We start from the raw sequence: 21813 nt of genomic DNA, 5'->3' as shown, positions 1-21813 counted from the left end.
AGGAATTGTGCCTCATATCAGTTGGAGGAATAGTGCCTCATATCAGTTGGAGGAATAGTGCCCCAAAGGCCGGATAAAGGCTAGCAAAGGGCCACATCTGGTCCTCGGGCCGCAGTTTGGAGACCCCTGCTTTAAGACAAACATGGACAGTAACCCTCAGTTATTGTAAAAACCTCAGCAGTGTTATATGGTTAGTTACAACTTCTAAGGCCCCTTTCACACAGGCGATCCGGTCAGGTCCGCCTGTCAGTTTTTCTGGTGGACCTGATCGGAAGGTCCATGCATTCCTTTGGACTAGGGTGACCACGTGTCCCGGATTGCCCGGGACAGTCCCCAGGCCAATCTGATGCCCCCAAAAAAGGCCGCCACATCACTGCTTTACTCACTGACAGTACTTGTCCTGGCCGGGAATGCCTGGAGGAGCACAATCCCCGCCCCCTGCCTGTGATTGGAGAAATCATAAATCCCGCCTCTTGTGTCCAATCACTGTGCTGTGATTCATTACAGCACAAGCTGATTTTTGGGAAGGGAGGGTGTCCCTGAATGGTAGTTTGGAATTGTGGTCACCCTACTTTGGACAGGTAGGTGTAAATGGTCTAATTTCGAGTTCACAAAAAAATATATATATATTAAAGAGGACACATCCTTCCAGTTAGGCAGATTAGAGGGTAGTTATGTGTAAATGGACAGCAAAGTCCGTTTACTCATGGTCACCCACAGAGTAGAGTGAACTTGGTCCGTGTCCATGCTGGATAAACTGAGCGGACATAAATGTGTGTCAGGGATGTACTTCAGAAGCCGTGCGCAAATCCCGGACTATACCAATATAATCAATCCCCTCAGAGATTGCCATCAGGAATAATATCTGTTTTGTGTGGAGCATTCAGTATTGCAGGAATTGTAATGTTTTAGGAGGTGGGGGTTTGTATTGAAGCATTAATATTGAAATATAATATATCTCCACTTTCTATTCAATAGATTTCCTTTCTGCAGAAAGTATTCCTAATTGAACTGCAGCTGGAGACAGTCATTACTTATACGGTCTAAATTATGATCAATATATTTGATCATACATAATAACAATAAACACACTGTGCTCCATTCTTAGATAGCTTGTTGGAGAACAAAGAGGTAAAACTGATCAGACTTTGTAGATCCCAAAGGCTCAATAGACGCTCTGTAGAGACATTACACAGGTGTGTTTACGCGGAGGAAGCGTTAGGAGTCTCAAGAAAGATACACACGGGACTATCCTGCCCAAGAGGCCCATTAAAGCAAATATTCATCAATTAGCCAAACTATACTAATTCCTTCTAGCTCGGTATAATGATGCAGGTTAACATTTTCAAATCAACACAAATTATTTCCTGGTAAAAGCAGTCATGTCAATCTTGAAAAATAATAACATTTTGAAACATTTGATAACAATGCAAAGATGATGAGCTAGGAAACCACAATGTCCATACTCAGCTATGACTCCCATTAGAATGATTTACAGTTTGACCATTGCATCTGGTGCTTTACATTTGAGTCTTTGCATATTATGATTGCCCGGAGTAAGGTTAAAGCAGTATTTAAAGGAGTTGTAAAGATAGGAGTTTTTTTTTCTTAATGCATTCTATGCATTAAGATAAAAAAAAAACTTCTGTGTGTAGCAGCAACCTCAGCACCCCTTTAATTTCTTACCCAAGCCCCATCTCTCTCCAGCGATGTCCACGATTCCCTCGGCCATCCAGGACACTCCTCCTGATTGTCTGAAACACAGCAGCGGCGTCATTGGCTGCTGCGGTTGTCAAAGTCAGTTAGCCAATTAGGGGAGAGAAGGGGTGGGGCCGGGTCGGGGCTCTATGTCTGATTGGACACATGGAACTGTGACTTACCTTGGGTGCCCCCATAGATAGTTGCTGGCTGAGGGGGCACTCAACATAAGGAAGGCGCCAGGAGCAGCAAAGAGGGACCCGAGAACAGGAGGATCCAGACTGCCCTGTGCAAAACCAACTGCATAGAGGAGGTAAGTATAAAATGTTTGTTATTTAGAAAATAAAAATAAACAAACCTTTGCAATCACTTTAACCACTTCCTGACGGCCGTACGACTTTATACGGCCGCAGGGTGGATGCCAATTTCCGGGAGGCCGTCTATATACGGCCTCCAGCCACTGGGGGGTACGCCCGTGCCCGCCGCATCACTAAGATGCCGATGTGCGTGCCTGGCGGCCGCAATGTCCGCCAGGCCCCCAGCGATCGGCGGTTACACAGACAAGGACGTGGATCTGTGTGTGTAAACACACAGATCCACGACCTGTCAGGGAGAGAGGAGACCAATCTGTGTCCCTTGTACATAGGGACACAGATCGGTCATCTCCCCCAGTCAGTCCCCTTCCCACACTATCACTATGCAGGGTACACATTTAACCTTCCTCGCCCCCTAGTGTTAACCCCTTCCCTGCCAGTCACATTTATACAGTAATTAGTGCATATTTATAGCACTGATCGAATTATAAATGTGAATGGTGCCAAAAATGTGTCAAAAGTGTCCAATATGTCCGCCATAATGTCGCAGTGCCAATAAAAATCGCAGATCGCCGCCATTACTAGTAAAAAAAATAAAAAAATAAAAATAATAATAATTCTAGGCACTATAACTTTTGCGCAAACCAGTCGCTTATTGCGATTTATTTTTATTTTTTTTACCAAAAATATGTAGAATACATATCGGCCTAGACTGAGAATTTTTTTTTTTTTTAATTAAGCTATTTATTATAGCAACAAGTAAAAAAGATTGCATTTTTTTTCACAGTTTTCGCTCTTTTTTTGTTTATAGCGCAAAAAATAAAAACCGCAGAGGTGATCAAATACCACTAAAATAAAGATCTACTTGTGGGGAAAAAAGGACGCCAATTTTGTTTGGGAGCCACGTCGCACGACCGCGCAATTGTCAGTTAAAGCAAGTGCCGGAAGCTGAAATTTCACCTGGGCAGGAGGGGGGTATATGTGCCCAGTAAGCAAGTGGTTAAAGTGGTAGTAAACTCTGTACTACCACTTTAACCTACAGGTAAGCCTATAATAAGGCTTACCTGTAGGTATAAAGAATATCTCCTAAACCTGTAAGGTTTAGGAGATATTCCCCTTGCAATGCGCCGCTGACTGTAGGAAAAAAAAAACGGCAGCGGGTTTACTACCGCTTTAACCCAAAAACTAAACTGTATTATAGTGCAGCTTACCAATTCTTACTGTCACCATACGGGTTACAATCTGGCTGCACAATTAACTTTTAAATTTCCCAAAATATTATGTAATATAAGGACCTGCTTAATATATCCAGTCAAGCAGGCACTACACAGTCATTGGTAGATCTAAAGGAGATTGTACTATGAATTGTAATGTGTGTGGTGGCTGCATCTGTTTTTAGGCTGTCATTCCCCTTTATTTTCACCTGGTGATCTGTGGCTAGTATCAGGGCCGTCTTATCGCACAGGCACCCCTGGGCACTGCCCGAGGGCTCCAAGGGCATATTTGCAGTGGCAGTGGGAATCACATGTGGACACTAATCCAATCACTGAACCAATCTAGCAGCTCCTCCTCCCTTCCGCCAGCTTTCAGCTGCCACAGGGAGAGCCATAAAAGATTGGTTCCAGTTATTTCTCCCACGCACTCCAGTGATCACCCACTCTGTCCACTATTGGATTCTACCTACCCACGCCCCCACTGTCCGTGCCGCACTTCTGGATTTACACCTCACATCTCCTCTCCCATCGGCTGCTGTGGGGATCTTCAGGATGGAAAGCAGGGGAACGGGTCAGTAATTATGTAATTTAGCGACGCTTCCTTTTCTGAATAAACACAGTGAGTGATCAGTACCAATCTCTCCTGTGTCCATTCATAATGGAAGCATAGTAAACGGGTTCATTAATGAACAGGAGCCTGTGTCTCCTGTTCATTCATCTGCAGTGCAGCTGGAGCTGCCTTTGCCTCAAAAATAAGACTTCAGGGGTTTGCTTAGATTCCCAATGTCAAAGCCCCACCCCTCAACGGCACTGTGGAAAAATGTAACAATATTTAAAATATATATGAAGCGACATGGACTACCAGCAGAAAGCACCGTACCTTTCAGTGTTCCTAGATATCGCTGTCTGTGTAATTATCAGTGTAACCAGTGACCTCATATTTGTGTGCCCAACAAAGTGAATTATGGGACGTATAGTTCTCCTTCAGAGAGTTACTTTACACCCATGTACCTTGAGACTACACATCCCCGGGATCTTTGCTGTAACATGAAGATTGGTGGGAGTAGCTATAAAAAGGAGCAAAAAGCCTGCGTGGAGTCTCTTCCTCCTGGGCCTGACGCAAGACGGAGCTCTCTGTTTAACAGGGAGAGAGTTCGCGGCCTACCACATGGAGTCTTACTCCAACACGAGGCCTAAGGGGCCTAGCTCTGTTATTCGCTGTTGGACATCCTGTCGTCAACATCACCCAGATTCCCTGCCTGTCTGTGTGGGTGCGTGTGGCAAGCTTCACTTTGGAAGATCGAGACAGCGCATCCGCTGCATGAGTGGCGTTACACGAGTTCCTGTACAGAAGACATCAGAGTGATTTGGTTATTGGTGAGAGGGCAAATTGCTTGACCTTTATTCATTGCCACCATTACAGAGACACTTTGCACAGACATCTTTACCCAAGAACACTTTACTGTATTGTTTGAACATTGTGTCCAGACGCCTTAAGATCTTTATCACTAGGAATCTATTGCTTTCATCAAATTCAAATGTATTAAAGTTAATGAGCTCCAACTAGCTAGCGAAGAACATCAGATTTGCAACGAGAAACTATTTTGCCGATACTTATAGGAAGGCCTCTATACTACTCTTTGTAGACCCTCTCCTTTCATTAGGAAAGCATAGACTGACTACAGGGTGGGCCATTTATATGGATACACCTTAATGGAATGGTTGGTAATATTAAACTTCCTGTTTGTGGCACATTAGTATATGTGAGGGGGGAAACTTTTCAAGATGGGTGGTGACCATGGCGGCCATTTTGAATCCAACTTTTGTTTTTTCAATATGAAGAGAATCATGTGACACATCAAACTTATTGGGAATTTCACAATAAATTCAGCTCTTGCTGAATGAAGCTAGGACAGCCACCGATGTTTCTTCATTAGACCCCTTTCACACTGGATACGACTATAGCGAAGCATTAAAATTGTGGTAAAATAGCAGTGTTTTACCGCGATTTTAACGCTCCGCTATAGGCATATCCAGTGTGGAAGGGGTCTAATGAAGAAACATCAGTGGCTGTCCTAGCTTCATTCAGTAAGAGCCCACAGCGTAGCACTCGCCGCATGTCACTGGAGAGCACATTGAACACATTTTATAAGTGGTCAGAAACTTGTAAATAACTCATGAAATAATAAAGTTACGTTAAAACCAAGCACACCATTGTTTTTCTTGTGAAAGTTTGTGTCACATGACCCTCTTCCTATTGAAAAAACAAAAGTTGGATTCAAAATGGCCGCCATAGTCACCACCCAGTGTCCAACATTTTGCCCTTCCTGGGACACAGTGAAGAAAGAGAAATGGTCTTGGAACACACATAAAATACACCAGCAATACGAATAGGTGACAAACAGCTCCTCCTGTAACTAAGCAGGTAGGTGCAGCCACCAGCAGTCACACCTATTCAATGCGCTCTAGACAGCCAAATATTACCTATGGTGATTGCTACTGTTCGCAGACAAAGTGCGTCCAACAGTGATCACCACAGGCAACCGCTGGCTGTGTAAAGAGCCACGAATAGATGCAGATGCCAGCGAACTATCATGTTGAATGGGGGTTAGCAGCCACACCAACCTCTAATTCTATACTATAATTCACTACGACACTAATCGCCGGTGTGAATGTAGCCTATGTATATAGCACCCTAGTATTCAGCATAGCTGACTAGCAGTCTCTCCCCCAGCTCAAGCCTCCAAGGGGGCTGACACACAGGAGCACTACCATAGGTAACACCTTTCTGTTTACCGACATATGGAAATTGGCCGTGGTAGTACTCCATGGGTCAGCACACTTTGGTGTCCGGACTAACTTGTTTTAGGTGTTTGTTTCCTGTAGCATGATCTCATGCAGTGTCAGTGATTCTGTGTGTTCCTGGTCTAGGATTGACCGCCCCAGTCAATAACCTAATAGGTGGTTTTAATGATTTTGTATCCAATAAAACATCAGTTTAGTTCTATGAGCAGTCCATATGCTGTAATTTAATCCAGCCTCTTTGTTCCCAGCACTAGAGAAATAGTTTTTGTTGAGGGCTCACATATACCTTTAGGCTCCATGCACACTGGCAAAAAATAAAAAATTGTTGCTTCTACCGGAGTTTTGAGTTTTAGAAGCAGCTCAATGTTCTGTGTCCATGCAGATGTAGCACCCTGATGGTTAGGTAGGGTTTCTAATACATTTATCTGCCTTGGTCAATTGATTCCACCCTAAAGCCCCTTTCACACACACGGACCGTTCGTCCGTTTTTCATGTATCAGTTGATGGCTGAAAACAGATCAATGCATTCCTATGGGAAAAAAGGACGACAACGGATGATCACCTATTTTCAATCGTTTTCATCCTCTTCTGTTTTTTTGAACGGATGAAAGCCCTATTTTTCATCTGTCAAAAAACAGATCAGACAAAAAAAAAAAATGGATGTAAACTGACAAATGGTCAGTTTTTCAAACTGATGAAAAACAAATGAGGCCCAATTCTGGAATTGCTGTACTTTGTCACTAGATGGCCAGGTATCTGGTGACATTAGATGATACAACAAGGGCATTTCAAGGACAGGTCAGAAATAGATGGGGTCTCAGCCAATGGGCAGGGATCTTCTTGACCTGCTGGAAGAGCCAGTTTATTTGGGCGAGATTAGGTGACTGGGGTTCTGTGCCACCTGGATGGCTGTCTGGGTGGACATGAGTTGTGCTGCCCCAGGCTGCTAGGCCAGAGCCCAAGGCCTAACCTGGGACATCTGACCACTAGGCTGTCTGAAGGCCTATCTAGAAGAAAAAAGAGCAGTGTAGGGTTGGGACTGTGGCTTGCAGTCCAACCATAAGTGACAGTTCTGCCGGCCGGAGAACCGGTCAGAGGTAGAGGGGAAGCTGTTGCCACTAAGGGACCAGCCACCTTATTACCAGGGACCACAGCCAGTAGCTGAAGTACCGTGCAGTATTCTCACCACCGGGGGACGGTAAATAATTGGGAAACTTCAGCAGATGTCAAGCCAGGGACTCAGGCCAGCAGAGGCGACGGTTGCAGATCAGCAGTGTGTGCCAAGCCAGGGACCAAGCAGGCCAGTGGGGTGACACTTGAGTACCTATCTAGGCACCCAGCAGGGGTGACACTTGAGGAAGATACTCAGTGAGAAGGTTGGAAGTGCTCAGGAGATCCAGTGGATCAGCAAGTCTAGTGATAAGAGAGACTGGGAGCTCAGTTGAGTGAAGATCTACAAGAAGTGATTGTAGAGGAATTACAGAAGTTTGTTACAATTTGTGTTAGAAACTGTTCTATGGCAACAGTCTTATTAGACAGCAACCCTACATATGTAGACGTCGTGTCTTGCTGGGTGCCTTTCCCTGCATGGCTGTCTACCTATAGAAGTCTTGGAGTCTGTTAATTACCATTGCAACTACTTAAAGGAAACATTTTTGTTGCCTAAAATTAATGTCTGCAAGGTAGACAGACAGAATAGTGTAATGATTCTGTTAAAAACAGAGTAAATACCTATTAAATTCCTTCAATTATATCACCTCCGCCATTTTAGTTTGTTCTCTCATTCACTTCCTGGTTTGCATCGTTCGTTCATGTAAGAACTACATTTCCCAGTATGAATTGCGGCACACCCAGGTATTCACACCTCCTTGAGGTCTCCAACACGTAGAGAGCGTCCTGCCGCACAGATGTAGTTCCCAGGAGGGGGTGAGCACGTTACTGACCACCACAGTAAATCCCCCCTTCACTGTGGTCAGTAAAATCAGACAAGCAGGAAGTGAACAGAGAAGAAATAGAGCAACTTCTGATTAGAGCAAAGGGGACCCGGGACCTTACTACACACATTTGGACGTTTACAGGCATATTTTGAGTGCAACGTTTAGAGGCAGGGAAAACAAACCCTTCTGGTTTGCATTTGATTGGAGTTTACTGGCAAGGAAAATGAAAAAACAAACTCAACTGAGTTTTCTGCCAGGAGAACAGTCTTAAGCCCAATGTGAATGCAGCACAAGTTTGAGCAAGTTGTGTTATCCCCAGCCAAGACCTGAATCTCACTTGCAAGTTCTTTCCTGTCACGGTCTGGGCTGCATCAAAAGTTTGTAGATCTGATGCACAATAGTCAACAACTAACAGTTCATCTAAAAGATGAACTTTACCATAACAAGGAACATACATTAATTATGCTACCAAAAATTAGTGTGCGCTTGAAATTTCCTCCAGCATTGCTCCCGTTCTTGCTGGAGGCTGCCATTTTTCTGAAGCCCAGAGCCCCTAAGAAGTAGTAAATCTTTAGGCTGTCAGCAGATCAGCCTCTACATTTTTAGCACAGTGCTGATAGAGAGGAACCGAGCATGTGGAGAGCAGGGTGAGGCAGTTCATTAGTCGGTATGTAATCATCAGCTGCAGAGTTCCCTTACGCCGAATGGCAGCTGCAGCAGCCAAGAGCTGATGGCACAGACCTCCTCAATATCACAACCTCAGAATGACATGTTTCAGATCAGATGCACATTTCAAGATCAAACTTGAGTCACAAGATTTTGGAAAGTGTAGCTTGGCCCCATACATTGGGGTACATTTGATCACCTGTAGATTTGCCCACTTATAAAGAAATTAAGGGTCTATAGATTTTTTATCATAGGTTTATTTTAAATGTTAGACAGAGCATCAACCAAAAAAAATTAAAAACCACAGAAGGGTACAGGCCGACTTTGCTGTATTAAGGGTCCAATGGACAGGGCCATGTATTGTAAAATCTTGGATGTGAGCCTTCTTCCCTCAACTAGAACACTGAAATTGGGTCATGGATGGTCTCCAAGCATGACAAAGACCCAAAAGCAACAAAGGAGTGGCTCAAGAAGAAACACGTTAAGGTCATGAAGTGGTCTAGCCAGTCTCCAGACCTTAATCCTATAGTAAATGTATGGAGGGCGATGAAACCAAGTTGCCAAGCAACAGCCAAGAAACCTTAAAGATTTTAGAAAAGATCTGTAAAGAGTGGATCAAAATCCCTCCTGAGATGTATGCAAACCTGGTAACCAACTACAAAAAGCTTGCCTCTTTTTGCCAGCAAGAGTTTCTCCACCAAGTCATGTTTGGCTTGGGGATCAAATACTTACATATGCCATTTTACTCACTGAACCCAAATCAATTTATATCATGTGTTTTTGGTTGATATTCTGACTATCATTTAAAATACACCTATGAAAAAAATAAATTATAAACACGTCATTTTTGTAGGTGGGATACATACATTCGGATCAAACAATTTTCCCCATTGTGTGAATGAGAGTTAGCAACCTTGGATTATGAGCTTCGAGGGCAGGGACTGATTTAAATGTATACTATAGTGCAGACCTCAAAATTTTCCACTCACCTACTCGCATTCTGCGAGTGGAAAATAAGGTCTGGCAAGGAGCTGGGCTGCCTTGGAGGGGGCGAGCACTGCCGGCAGTCAGGGTCGATCGGGAGCTGTGACTGCCCCGATGGCAGAGAGCATGGAGGAGGAAAGCCGCAGGATTGCAGAGCGGCATATCACGCCATTACAACTTACATTGAAATTTCCTCCGCTCTTCTTGCTCACAGCCCCGCCTCCTCCTGACCCAGTGCCTGTAAGACAGAACGCCGCTCCAATACTGGGATGTGTTGTCCATTACAGGTGCGGGGTCAGGAGGAGGCGGGGCTGTGTGAGCGAGCAGAGGACATTTCAACGCAAGTTGTAACAGCGTGATATACCGCTCTGTGATCCTGTGGCTTTCCTCCTCTCATGATCTGGCCGCAATGGGGGCACAGTGAGTGGCAATGAGTTTATTTACACCAAGATCCAAGGTTTTAAGAGGGGAAGCCCACAGGGTTTCAAAACTTTTGGTTGTAACATTTCCAAGGAGATTTCCAGAAATATTTAGCCTCACCAGTCCTGCAAATGCTCCTTTGCTAATGTTACTGATTTTGCTGGAAGACAGATCAAGGGACAATAGCTTGGTAAAAGCAGAAAAAAAGAGTGAGGCCGCAAGGGGGGGGGGGGGGGCACGGCACGTGCTGAGAGGAACTGATAAAGTTGTTTTATTTTTGTAACTTAATTCTGCATAAAACATTTAAGTGTCATTTCACAAGATAATTTACGAGGGCGTGATTAGCAGCAGAATTAGGGGCGGAGCAGGGTAGGGCAACTGGTGGCGAGTAACTCTTGAGGCCTGGCTAGTGGCTCAAGACTTGAAATTTTGAGCCCTGCTATAGTGTGTATGGCTGTGTAAATTGACAGTGCCAATACAAGCACCTGAGAGGTGGAAATTGGGATTATTAGTGGAGTTTACCTTTAAAAACTTCATTTACCAGACAAATCGCAACACTACACAGATATATTTCAGTGCAGACTGCTTTTATTTTTAAATAGTCGTTTTTTTAGAATTGTAAAAGTGCAAATACAGAACAGCAGTGTCCCAGCAACATGAGTACATGAATATACACACACATTAAGTCAACAGCACCACAGACCCCCACCCCCCAAACATTCCTGGGGACCCAACCCCAATGATACTGCAAAAGTGTTGTAGCTGAGCAGAGTTCAGATCTTCTTTGTATTTCTTGCATAAGAAGCTGGGTCATATAGAATATTACTCAGGTGTCAAAGCTTCAAGCCATATCAACTAGTGCCCTTATTTTCTGACCAGGCTGAAAGGCAATGAATACCATATGTGTAATCAAAACACATTTCACGTTGAATTTTTTTTTTTTTTTTAAAACATCCACAAGATATCTTGGGCAGTCTTTGTCTCACCTGTCAACAGCAATGACACTTGTTGGACATGGTTAGCCCTGTGGTGGGAACCATCAGCAGCCATAAGACTTGCATCCAAGACTTCAATTGCTGCACTGTAATGCTTTACAGCAGTGTACACCACAGCGGCTCTTCTTTGGTCTCCAGAGATACGTTATCATACACTAGTCCCTGCCACACACCTTTCTCCTCCAGGTCGACCGTTTCACCACTAATCTTTGTCTTGCGGATGAATGCAGTAAAGGGGATCGAAGCATTTTCCATTTTAGACACAATTAGCTGAGCTGTGACTTTGGTGCGCTTTGGAACATTGACCGTAATGCTCCTCTTCTCGACAATGGATTGGTTTGTGGATGCAACCTTTCGGAAAGTGCCATTGTAGGTCATGGAGGCTTGAAAAGCCATAAGGGAGACTGTGGTGGAATGTGTGGCATTCAGGCCCCAAGTTGTTTCCCATTGGGTGGTCTCTGTAGTACGAATCTCCCAGCTGAGGGTTAAGTCATGGCTCTCAGACTCCTCAGTCTTGTTGGTAAAGATCGCTTTCTTTATTACACATGGTCGGCAACTGAGTTTTGACAGATCATTAAGCTCCACATTAGAGATATCGAAACAAGGAGGATACAAGTCACCCATTCCAGTACGAAGCCGGCAGCAATCTACAATGCGAGTTTTACCAACCTCAATGATGTCTTCGCGATTTTTATAAGATCTGCAAACATACAGGCCATTGGATGCCTTTAATATCACTTTCTCCCCATCGTTGAACACATCAAACTCGCACAATGTATCAGGGATGCATTTCTCTGTCTCCAAGTAAAGGATTCCATCACAGTTCACCCAACTTACATACATGTCTCGGAAATCCTTCAATAAGACCTTGCCATTTTGGAGTAAGGATATATGGAATTTACTACCAAGGTCCTTCATCTCTCGGGCATGGATTCTGTACTTATTCCCATTACAATAGGAACACCAGAACATCTCATTATCCGTCTGAAATGAGACCCCTTCCTCCGTACTCAGGAAGATGCAGAGTGGGCCTAGTCCCTTTGAAATACCCTAAAATGAAAATTAAATATAAGATAAGTAATTTTAGCACAACAACCATGCTAAAAAGATTTGTCAATGTCCATATATAGAAGAAAAAAGGTGAAGAGGAGAAAGAAAAAACAAAAAGGTGAAGAGGAGAAAACAAAAAGGTGAAGAGGAGAAAACAAAAAGGTGAAGAGGAGAAAACAAAAAGGTGAAGAGGAGAAAACAAAAAGGTGAAGAGGAGAAAACAAAAAGGTGAAGAGGAGAAAACAAAAAGGTGAAGAGGAGAAAACAAAAAGGTGAAGAGGAGAAAACAAAAAGGTGAAGAGGAGAAAACAAAAAGGTGAAGAGGAGAAAACAAAAAGGTGAAGAGGAGAAAACAAAAAGGTGAAGAGGAGAAAACAAAAAGGTGAAGAGGAGAAAACAAAAAGGTGAAGAGGAGAAAACAAAAAGGTGAAGAGGAGAAAACAAAAAGGTGAAGAGGAGAAAACAAAAAGGTGAAGAGGAGAAAACAAAAAGGTGAAGAGGAGAAAACAAAAAGGTGAAGAGGAGAAAACAAAAAGGTGAAGAGGAGAAAACAAAAAGGTGAAGAGGAGAAAACAAAAAGGTGAAGAGGAGAAAACAAAAAGGTGAAGAGGAGAAAACAAAAAGGTGAAGAGGAGAAAACAAAAAGGTGAAGAGGAGAAAACAAAAAGGTGAAGAGGAGAAAGAAAAAAAAGAAAAAAAAAAAAAAAGAAAGAAATCTCTCATAAAACAAAACAAACAGTTTTTTGCATGTTGGAGTAAGTTATAACCCTAGTCAGTTTTTCTGGCCTCCGTTTCTCCTTGGGAATATTTTCCTTTACTTCCCATCTCATAGCCAAACAGGAAGTGAGGAAAGCTTCCCAAAACAGGACAGTTCTGGTTGACATCATTGAAAGGATTTTTCCCCCTCCTTCTGTTGAGAACACAAAACCTGGGACTTCGCCGCAAAAGTAACCCTGGCAGCCAACAAGCTGCTGGATTACTTTTACAGACAGAATGAGATCCCACCCCCCTCCTACCGGGCTCTTCCGTGCAGATGGAGAGCCTGGTGAGGATGCGACTGGCAGCATCCACCTCTAGGCACACAGTGAGGAACGGCTGTTCCTCCCACTGTGTGATGTCAGAAACAGGAAGTGATGAGGATTTTGGCACCGTTTCAATTCATTGTTTACCTGGTCATTACCAGCCAGACTTATGTGTCTAATGGGCAGCATTGGATGCTAGAGGAGAGAATCGGGGTATAAAAGACCCCAGACGTCTCCATAAAGAAGGCCTGTCACAGCCCATGCCATTACAAGGGATGATGTTTATATCCCTTTATTTTTTTATTTCCCTGTGCTAATGTGCAAAATGCAAACACATACAGGTCCCACATGCATATGTAAGCTGCGATTGCACGACAAGTTTGGCAACCATTTACTCGGCATAACGGGTTTTATATTTTGTTTTTGTGCATTAAAATCCAATAAACTATTTTTTTACCCATAAAAAAAACTCTGCAAATATCATGCGACAAAAATAAAAACTTATGTTGAGGCTTCCACCCGAGTTAAACAACCCGACAGTCTCTTCCATCCTTTGGAAACTCCAGTGATATCACTATGCCAAGTCTGTGCAGCTAATTTAGGTTGCAAGCTCTAGCGAGCAGGGCCCTCCCAATTCCTCTTGTACCAAATTGTAATGTAACTTTTGTTAAACGCTGTGCAAACTGTTGGCGCTATATAAATCCTGAATAACACATTCCAAGTTGTTAGGATTTGCTCCAAGTGTAAATTATGTTATGCTTAAAATTAACCATTATGAATGGGCACACCTAAAAACGAAAAAAGTGGAACACTAAGAAAGTTTTTCTGGGGTGGAAAGGCTTTAAACCACCAATGGTCTTTGCTTTCCTCTACCTCCACCAGTGATATCACTAGGTCCTAGAAAATGAACAGTGGTACTGGGCTGAGGCACAAGATGGCTACCACTGAACATTTATGTCAGGTACACCGTCACGTCATCCTGAAGAGATATCACCACAAAGTCCTCTTTGCTTACCATCTGGAAAACTGCTGTGACTGAACAGAATCCTGAAAAAGAAAGAATACAGCTTTAGGACTGCAGCAAATGCCAAAATTAGGAATTAAAGCGGTCGAAAAGCCTAAGCCTTAAAGTATTCCCATAAAGGTAAAAAATGTTTTAGCATGTGTATCGCCCCCTCATATCCCCCCTCCCCATACTTACAAATTCAATCCAGTGCTGTGCATGTCTGCAGCAGCTCTCTCCTCCTCATCTTTGCCGAGTGCAGCAAGAGCTATTGGCTGCTGTCAGTCAAATCCTGTGACAAGGGATCAGGAGTGGGGCTGAGCTTTACTGTATAGACACATCAGCCTGGAGGTGTGTCACAATAGGAAGCAGTTTCCCATCGATGCACATCATGAAGAGGGGGAGCCAGGAGCAGTGGCGTCACTAGGGTTGGTGTCACCCAGTGCGGTAAAACATGGTGTTCCCCCCCCCCCCCCTCTGTCTAGGCTGCCCAGCACCAAGCAGGCAGCGCATGGGCACGGGGCGCACCCCAAACCAGCCCCTGTAAATTATAGTATAGGGCAGTATAGTGGCAGGTTAGGGTAGTATAGGGTGGTATAGTGGCAGGTTGGTGTAGTGGGGTGGTACAGGACAGGTTAAGGTGGTATAGGGCATGTTGGGGTGATATAGGATAGTTTGGGGTGGCACAGGGTAAGTGGGGGGCACAGGGCATCTTGGAACACTGCAGAGTAACTTACCTACATTGCATGAATGCAGATGAAGACCCGGGCTTGTGGGCGGGGCTGCTGTGTCCTCACCTCTAGCTGCTTGAGCTGCAGCATCATCGATGGTGAAGGAGTCTGTGGGAGGAGAAGAGGATGCAGCCACACCCACAGCTCTGCCCACCAACTCTGGCTCACACAGGGATAGCCAGACTGAGGAATGTTACAGGCAGCCTCCCCTCACGGCTAGATGCCCTGCTCGCACCGCTCCAAACAATACAGTATGGCGTTTAGCGGTGCGGCGGCCCCGGTGTCACCCCTCTGGCGGGTGTCACCTGCTGGGCATGTCAGCTAAAAAAAAAAATATATATATTAAAAAAAAAAATAGTCGGGATGGTGTCACCCCTCTAGCGGGTGTCACCCGGGTGCAGACTGCACCCCCCTAGCAACGCCTCTGGCCAGGAGCAGCAGTGGGACCCCAAAAGAGGTTCTAGGCACTCTGTGCAATAACATTGCACAGAGCAGGTAAGTGCTACAGGTTTATTTACAACAGAAAAAACAAACAACTTTACAAATTAGCACTTGCTTGAAGAGATATAAAGATATACACACACACACACACACACACACACACACACACACACACACCATCGCCAACAAGTAGGCATATCTAGACTTTGGACTTTAAATCTTTAAATTCAGAGGCTAATACAGTGGTTAATTGAGAATTAAAAAAAAAAAAATTACCTCTTTATATCTACACTAATCAGCGCTTTTCAAAACTGGGAGCAGGGAGGGAAGCCATTCCCACTGGGAGAAGTAGAATATAGCGGACAGCTATAGGAGGTGAATGCAGGGGGCTGGTTGTACCAAAGTTGAGCAATCAACTTGGTGCATCGAGCCTGCCCACTAATGGTTAAACTCTTGGTTGGTTCCTGTTGAACTTGCCCAGATTCGAACTGTTTATGGCCGTCCTAAGGTAGGCCATACATTAGGGTGACCAGACATCCCTGGTTTCAGGGGACAGTCCCCGGATTGAGGACACTGTCCCCAGACCAAGTCTGTCCCCAGATTGGATTTGAACAGGGGCAAGTTCAAAGACATTCAGTGCAGAATATAAAAAAAAAATAAAAAAAAAGTACACCCCCCCGCTCCACCACTCCTACTAGCTTAGGGGGGTGTATCCCCCCCCCCCCCCCATTATCTGTGCCCCTTTCTGATGATCATGTGCTGGTTGGGCGCATGCCCATCTAGCTCCGCTCACATGTTCTTCTGCCTTGGCTCAAGTCCCGGCCAGCCGCCTGCCTATCTCCTTGCCTTCCCTGGTGGAGGGATCTTCCTCCGCATCCCACCTAGTAGTAGCCAGGGCCCGGAGAGTGAGACTTGACAGGCTGTGAGGCGGGCGGCGGCAGGCAGAGAGTTGCCGATTGCCGTCATTACTAGTAAAAAAAAAAAAAAATTATGTCCCTGGATTTAATTTTAAAAATCTGGTCACCTTACCATACATATGCAATTTTCTTCTTTCCTGCAGCCACAAGAATCCCCTCTGAGCAGGCGGAGGACAAGTCTGTCTGCTCCGATAATGCAGAGTGGACCCAGCCCCACTATTCTCTATGGGGTGGTCAGATGGAAACAGACTGCCTGTCCGATCCCCTGGACAGAGCCCCCATCTGTTTTTGGCAGATAGGATCAGATGCCAGCGGTCACATGTCTGCTGAAATTGGCTTCATAGAGAATGGCTGGTCCGTTCAGGTCCACCTGGAAAACCTATAGGTAGACCTGTTCAGACCACCCGTGTGAAACCAGCCTTAAGTGGGGTACACTAAAAATCGGATGATATGCCTCATTGTTTCACAGCAAATTGGAACCGATGCAGGAAAATTTGTACGAAAAGTCTTATATGGCAAAGGTTTTTTTTCTTGTATGAAAACTGTACACACTAAATGAAAACCATTCATTCTGTTCCCGTATGAGAAATGTTTTGGAGTTTGGCCCTTTGGGAATTTTCGTACGAAAATTCGGAATCTGCAGTTGAAAGTTGTGTACACACTATCCGAAAGTTCCTCGGACAAAAAGGTTTGTCCGATTTTCTTATAGCGTGCCTTAAGTCTGAAGTCAGTGCAACTGGGGTCAAGGGACGTTGGGCTCTGCAGGCCAAGTCTACTACATCCCCCTGGCTTCAGGACAGTTCCAGAATTTAGTGGGTGGGGGTACGGAAACAAGGGCCTAAATATTCAAGATACATCTGCAAATCCCTGGGCAAGAGCAGTCCAGAAGGTGGGGAGATGGCCTTTAAATATTGTAGAGCAGCGATCTCAAAGTACCGGCCCGCGGGCCATTTGCAGCCCGCGGACCGGGTATAAATGGCCCGCAGGCAGGGCAGGGGGGGGCCGCGGAAGTGTAGATCGAGATGCATGCAGAGAATCGCGGGAAGTGTCTGCCATAAGTTCACTTCTCTGACATGTCAAGCTGCTACTCCCCGACGGCCCCCCCTCTCTTCTCATCCATCCCCATTTGTGACATCTGGGATGGACGAGAAGAGAGGGGGGGCCGCCGGGGAGTATCAGCGTGACATGACAGAGAAGTGAACTTATGACAGACGCTTCCCGCAATTCTCTGCATTTGAAGAATACAAGTAAACGCTGACCTGTGCTCTCATGTGCCCTGATGTGCTTTTATGTGCTCCGATTGTGCCCCATGTACCCTGATGTGCCCTGATGTGCCATATCTACCCTGATGCGCCATATGTACCCTGATGCGCCATATGTACCCTCATGTGTACCCTGATGTGCCCCATGTACCCTCATGTGCCCCATGTACCCTCATGTGCCCCATGTACCCTCATGTGCCCCATGTACCCTCATGTGCCCCCATGTGCCCCCATGTACCCTCATGTGCCCCCATGTACCCTCATGTGCCCCCATGTGCCCCATGTACCCTCATGTGCCCCATGTACCCTCATGTGCCCCATGTACCCTCATGTGCTGGGATCTGTACATCAGGGTACCCTGATGTGCCATGTGCCCTGATTGTGTCCTGGTGTGCTCCATGTGCCCTGATGTGGCCCATGTACCCTGATGTGCCGTGTGCCCTGTCCTGAACCCTGATGTGGCCTGTTGTGCTGTACCCCTATGTGCTGTGCTCTGATGTCCTGGGCCCTGTACCCCGATGTGCTGTGCCCTGTACCCTGATGTGCTGTACCCTGATGTGCACTGTACCCTGATGCTGTGCCTTGATGGTGAGTGGTACGTCGGCAGTGTAGTGGTACGTCGGCAGTGCAGTGGTACGTCGGCAGTGCAGTGGTCAGAGTTAATAATGTGTTTGCTGACAACAATACTAGGGGTTAATAATGCGTCTGCTGACACCAGTACTGTTTTTGAAGTTTGAAAGTTTGCATGCGGCCCCCCATGGGATATGAAAACTTGTGTTGTGGTCCTCAAGTAATTTGAGTTTGAGACCCCTGTAGTAGAGCCTGACCATGTGAGGAGCGAATCCCAGGATTCGGAGGCCTGGAGGGGACTCCTGTGACTCCAGGAGAAAGGTGGTGTCCAGTAGCAGAGGACCATGTGCTGAGGGTGCAAGGAATCGGGGGAAGAACCCTCGCCCAAGAGATAGCCCCTGATATATTTCACCAATGCGAATCCTAAATAAAAAAATAAATACAAATTAAAAAAATGAATAAAATCACACACCCCAAAAACACACAATTAAATAATAAAGCATGTGTAATAGATCTATAGATATCTCACACACACTATTTTTTAACCGTGTGTTTTTGGAGCATTTTCTGAGGCTGGGTTCACAATTTTGTGATGTCAGACATTGCATGCGATTTGCACCATATTGCCGTGCAGATCACATGCGATAATTGTGCGATGCAAATTCAGCCATACAGATCATATGGCTGAATTTGCATTGCATTAGGACAAAAACGGTGCAGGACACTTTTGGTCCACACAGGAATCGGATCACATGGGTGTCCGCACCTATGCAATCAAACTCCTGCATCATTTGACAGTTTGCACTGTGATCTGTATATCAATCTGGGGGTGTCATCAACTTTGAATTGACACCCACAGCATTTCACATTGGCAGGCATTTCATACTGCCCTGAGACATGCAATACAGGAACCCGCACTGTTTTTTCTGCATCGCAATAGTGTGAACCTAGCCTAAGAGCGCACCACAGCATGCAGGAAATGCGCACACACACACACACAGCAGTGTTAAAGCGGTTGTAAACCCACATATACCGTATTTATCGGCGTATACCGCGCACTTTTTTGCCCTGAAAATCAGGGCAAAATCATGGGTGCGCGGTATACGCTGATACCCGCGCCGAGTTTTGAATACTGCGCCGACATATACCAAGCGCAGTACACTCGGGTATAGTCGGGCAGTCTCGGCACCTTCCGCGCTCACGTCCTGGACCTACAGGACGTCAGCACGAGAGTTGCCGACAATACACGAGTGTACTGCGCTCTGTATATGTCGGCGCGGGAAACGAGCGGGGAGGACGCCACAGAAGGACGCCGGACCCGACGAAGAGGACACCCGAAGCCGCAGAAGGACGCCGGACCCAACGAAGAAAACACCCGAAGCCGCAGAAGGACGCCGGACCCAACGAAGAGGACACCCGAAGCCGCTGATGGACGCCGCGCAAGACACCAAAACTAAGTACAAAAAAATAAATAAAAAATTCCACAGGATTGGGGGCAACTTTAGGGGTGCGTGGTATACGCGTGAGCGCGTTATACACGGTAATTTTTCTTTTTTTTTACACCTGCAAGGAAAAAGACATAATGAGCTAGTATGCACCGCATATTAGCTCATTATGAAATACTTACCTCGGAACGAGGTAGGTAGCTTACCTGGTCCACGCTGAGCGTGTCTTCCAGGTATCGCCACTCCAGCGCTGTGATTGGCTGGAGCGGCGATGACGTCACTCCCGGGCATGCGCGCGGGAGATTTCCTTTCCGGCATGGGTCGGCCCTTCAGCCGAGGATCCCCCCTGCGCATGCGCCGCTGCAATCAGCGGCGCATTGCGAGGGGAATATCTCCAAAACCGTACAGGTTTAGGAGATATTCTTTATACCTACAGGTAGGCCTTATTATAGGCAAAAGTAAAAAAAAATGGGTTTACAACCACTTTAAGGGTACAAATTCACACGGTGCAGTTACATATTATCCAGTGCATGGAAATGAAGGCAAGTCACAGCTAGGGCCCATAGAACAAAAAGCTGTGTAACCACACACACACACACACACACACACACACAATGCTGGGGTGTTGCAATTAGAATACATACAGCATGTCTGCTTTTTTTCCCCAGCAGCAGGTACTATGGGACAGCAAGTTTATAAAAAATAAATAAATCTATACAAAAAAAAAAAAAAACACACATACACGCACAACAAAAACAAACAGTATTACACACAAATGTAGATCACACAGCTTCCCAACAATATACTAGTTAGGACCCAACCTTAAACAAGTAATACTAACATTTACTGAAACCTGCACTACCCTTTAGATTTGTAACTTCCCCAAGTTGAAGGTTAGTGTTACAAAGCTTGCTGTACACAATATTTTTCTGCAACTACTCACCACAAAGAGTACAACTCTGAGCAAACAGCACCTTGCTCCCACCTGCTGAGATATAACACCCTGAGTAGGGACAGCTGTGCTGGCTCAGCCCCCTAATCAGGACATTAGCAAGAGGCAGCAAAGAAGAGGTGTTGGCAAATCTTGGAATAAACATGGATGGTACGATTGCCTGAACAAAATCAGGTTTATGTTGCTGTTCTGCATCACAGGGGAGATTTCCCCTAACTTCCTGTGTGGTCACCGAGAAAGGTCGGGAGCAAAATGCCACCATGGCAATAAAAAGTACTTCAAACCAGGGCACTTTCACCCCCTTCCTGCCCGGGTAATTCTTCCGATGTCGCTATTTGAATTGCACGGTCATGCTACAGTGAATTTTTAATAATTTTCTTTACACAAATAGAGATTTATTTTGATGAGGATTAATCTCTGCTGGGTTTTTGATTTTTTTGCTAAAAAAAATAGAAAATGCCAAAAATAAAAAAATAAATAAAAAGTTTTTCTTTGTTTCTGTCCGAAAATGTTGTAAATAAGTAATTTTTCTACTTCACTGATGAAGCTGCACTGATGGGCACTGATGAGGCGGAACAAATGGGCACTGATGAGGAGGCACTTATATGCAGCACTGATAGGCACTGAAAGGTGGCACTTATATGCAGCACTGATAAGCGGCACTGATGGGCGACATTAATAAGAACTGATGGGCAGGCATTGATGGGCATTAATAGGAGTCACTGATACGCAGCATTGATGGACACTGATGAGGAGGCACTTATATGCAGCACTGATAGGCACTGAAAGGTGGCACTTATATGCAGCACTGATAAGCGGCACTGATGGGCGGCATTAATTAGAACTGATGGGCAGGCATTGATGGGCATTAATAGGAGTCACTGATACGCAGCATTGATGGACACTGATGAGGAGGCACTTATATGCAGCACTGATAAGCGGCACTGATGGGCGGCATTAATTAGAACTGATGGGCAGGCATTGATGGGCATTAATAGGTGGCACTGATATGCAGCATTGATGGGCACTGATAGGCAGCGCTGATGGGCAGGCATTGATGGACACTGAAAGGCAGCACAGATTGGCCTCACTGATGGGCACAGATTGGCCTCACTGATGGGCACAGATTGGCCTCCCTGATGGGCACAGACTGGTGTCACTGATGGGCACTGACTGGTGTTACTGTTGGGCTCTGCTGGAGCTGCATTGTAATCAGGGCACTCATGGATCAGTGCCCTGATTACCTTTCACATATCCCTTGTGAGAAGATGCCGATCATCGACTCTCCTCACCTCACACTCTGTCAGATAAACTACACGTCTTTGTTTACATGTGATCGGCTGTGATTGGACACATTGGCAAAGAGCCAAGGCCACGTCTTTTTGTC

General features: G+C 45.4%; 1 protein-coding gene across 1 annotated transcript; it reads right to left on the bottom strand.

Annotated features, from left to right (window-relative positions):
- Positions 1 to 10608: 10608 nt before the first annotated feature.
- LOC120914582 lies at positions 10609 to 20688 on the bottom strand. Its single transcript, XM_040325262.1, has 3 exons — positions 20418 to 20688; positions 14121 to 14152; positions 10609 to 12083 (listed from the first exon to the last, which is right to left on the bottom strand). The coding sequence occupies exons 1-3, from the start codon at positions 20686 to 20688 to the stop codon at positions 11130 to 11132; spliced, it is 1257 nt and encodes a 418-aa protein (XP_040181196.1). The 3' UTR covers positions 10609 to 11129.
- Between the last annotated feature and the right edge of the window lie 1125 nt (positions 20689 to 21813).

This window comes from Rana temporaria, chromosome 9 (genome assembly GCF_905171775.1).
Source record: "Rana temporaria chromosome 9, aRanTem1.1, whole genome shotgun sequence".
Lineage (NCBI taxonomy): Eukaryota > Metazoa > Chordata > Amphibia > Anura > Ranidae > Rana > Rana temporaria.
This window is presented reverse-complemented; position numbering and strand designations above follow the sequence as displayed.

Coding starts and splice junctions, on each gene's coding strand:
- LOC120914582 (XM_040325262.1), bottom strand. CDS start 20,688: ATGGTGGCATTTTGCTCCCGACCTTTCTCGGTGACCACACAGGAAGTT. Junction 14,153..20,417: donor TCAGAGTTGTACTCTTTGTG/GTGAGTAGTTGC, acceptor TTTCTTTTTCAG/GATTCTGTTCAGTCACAGCA. Junction 12,084..14,120: donor TCACAGCAGTTTTCCAGATG/GTAAGCAAAGAG, acceptor TTTTCATTTTAG/GGTATTTCAAAGGGACTAGG.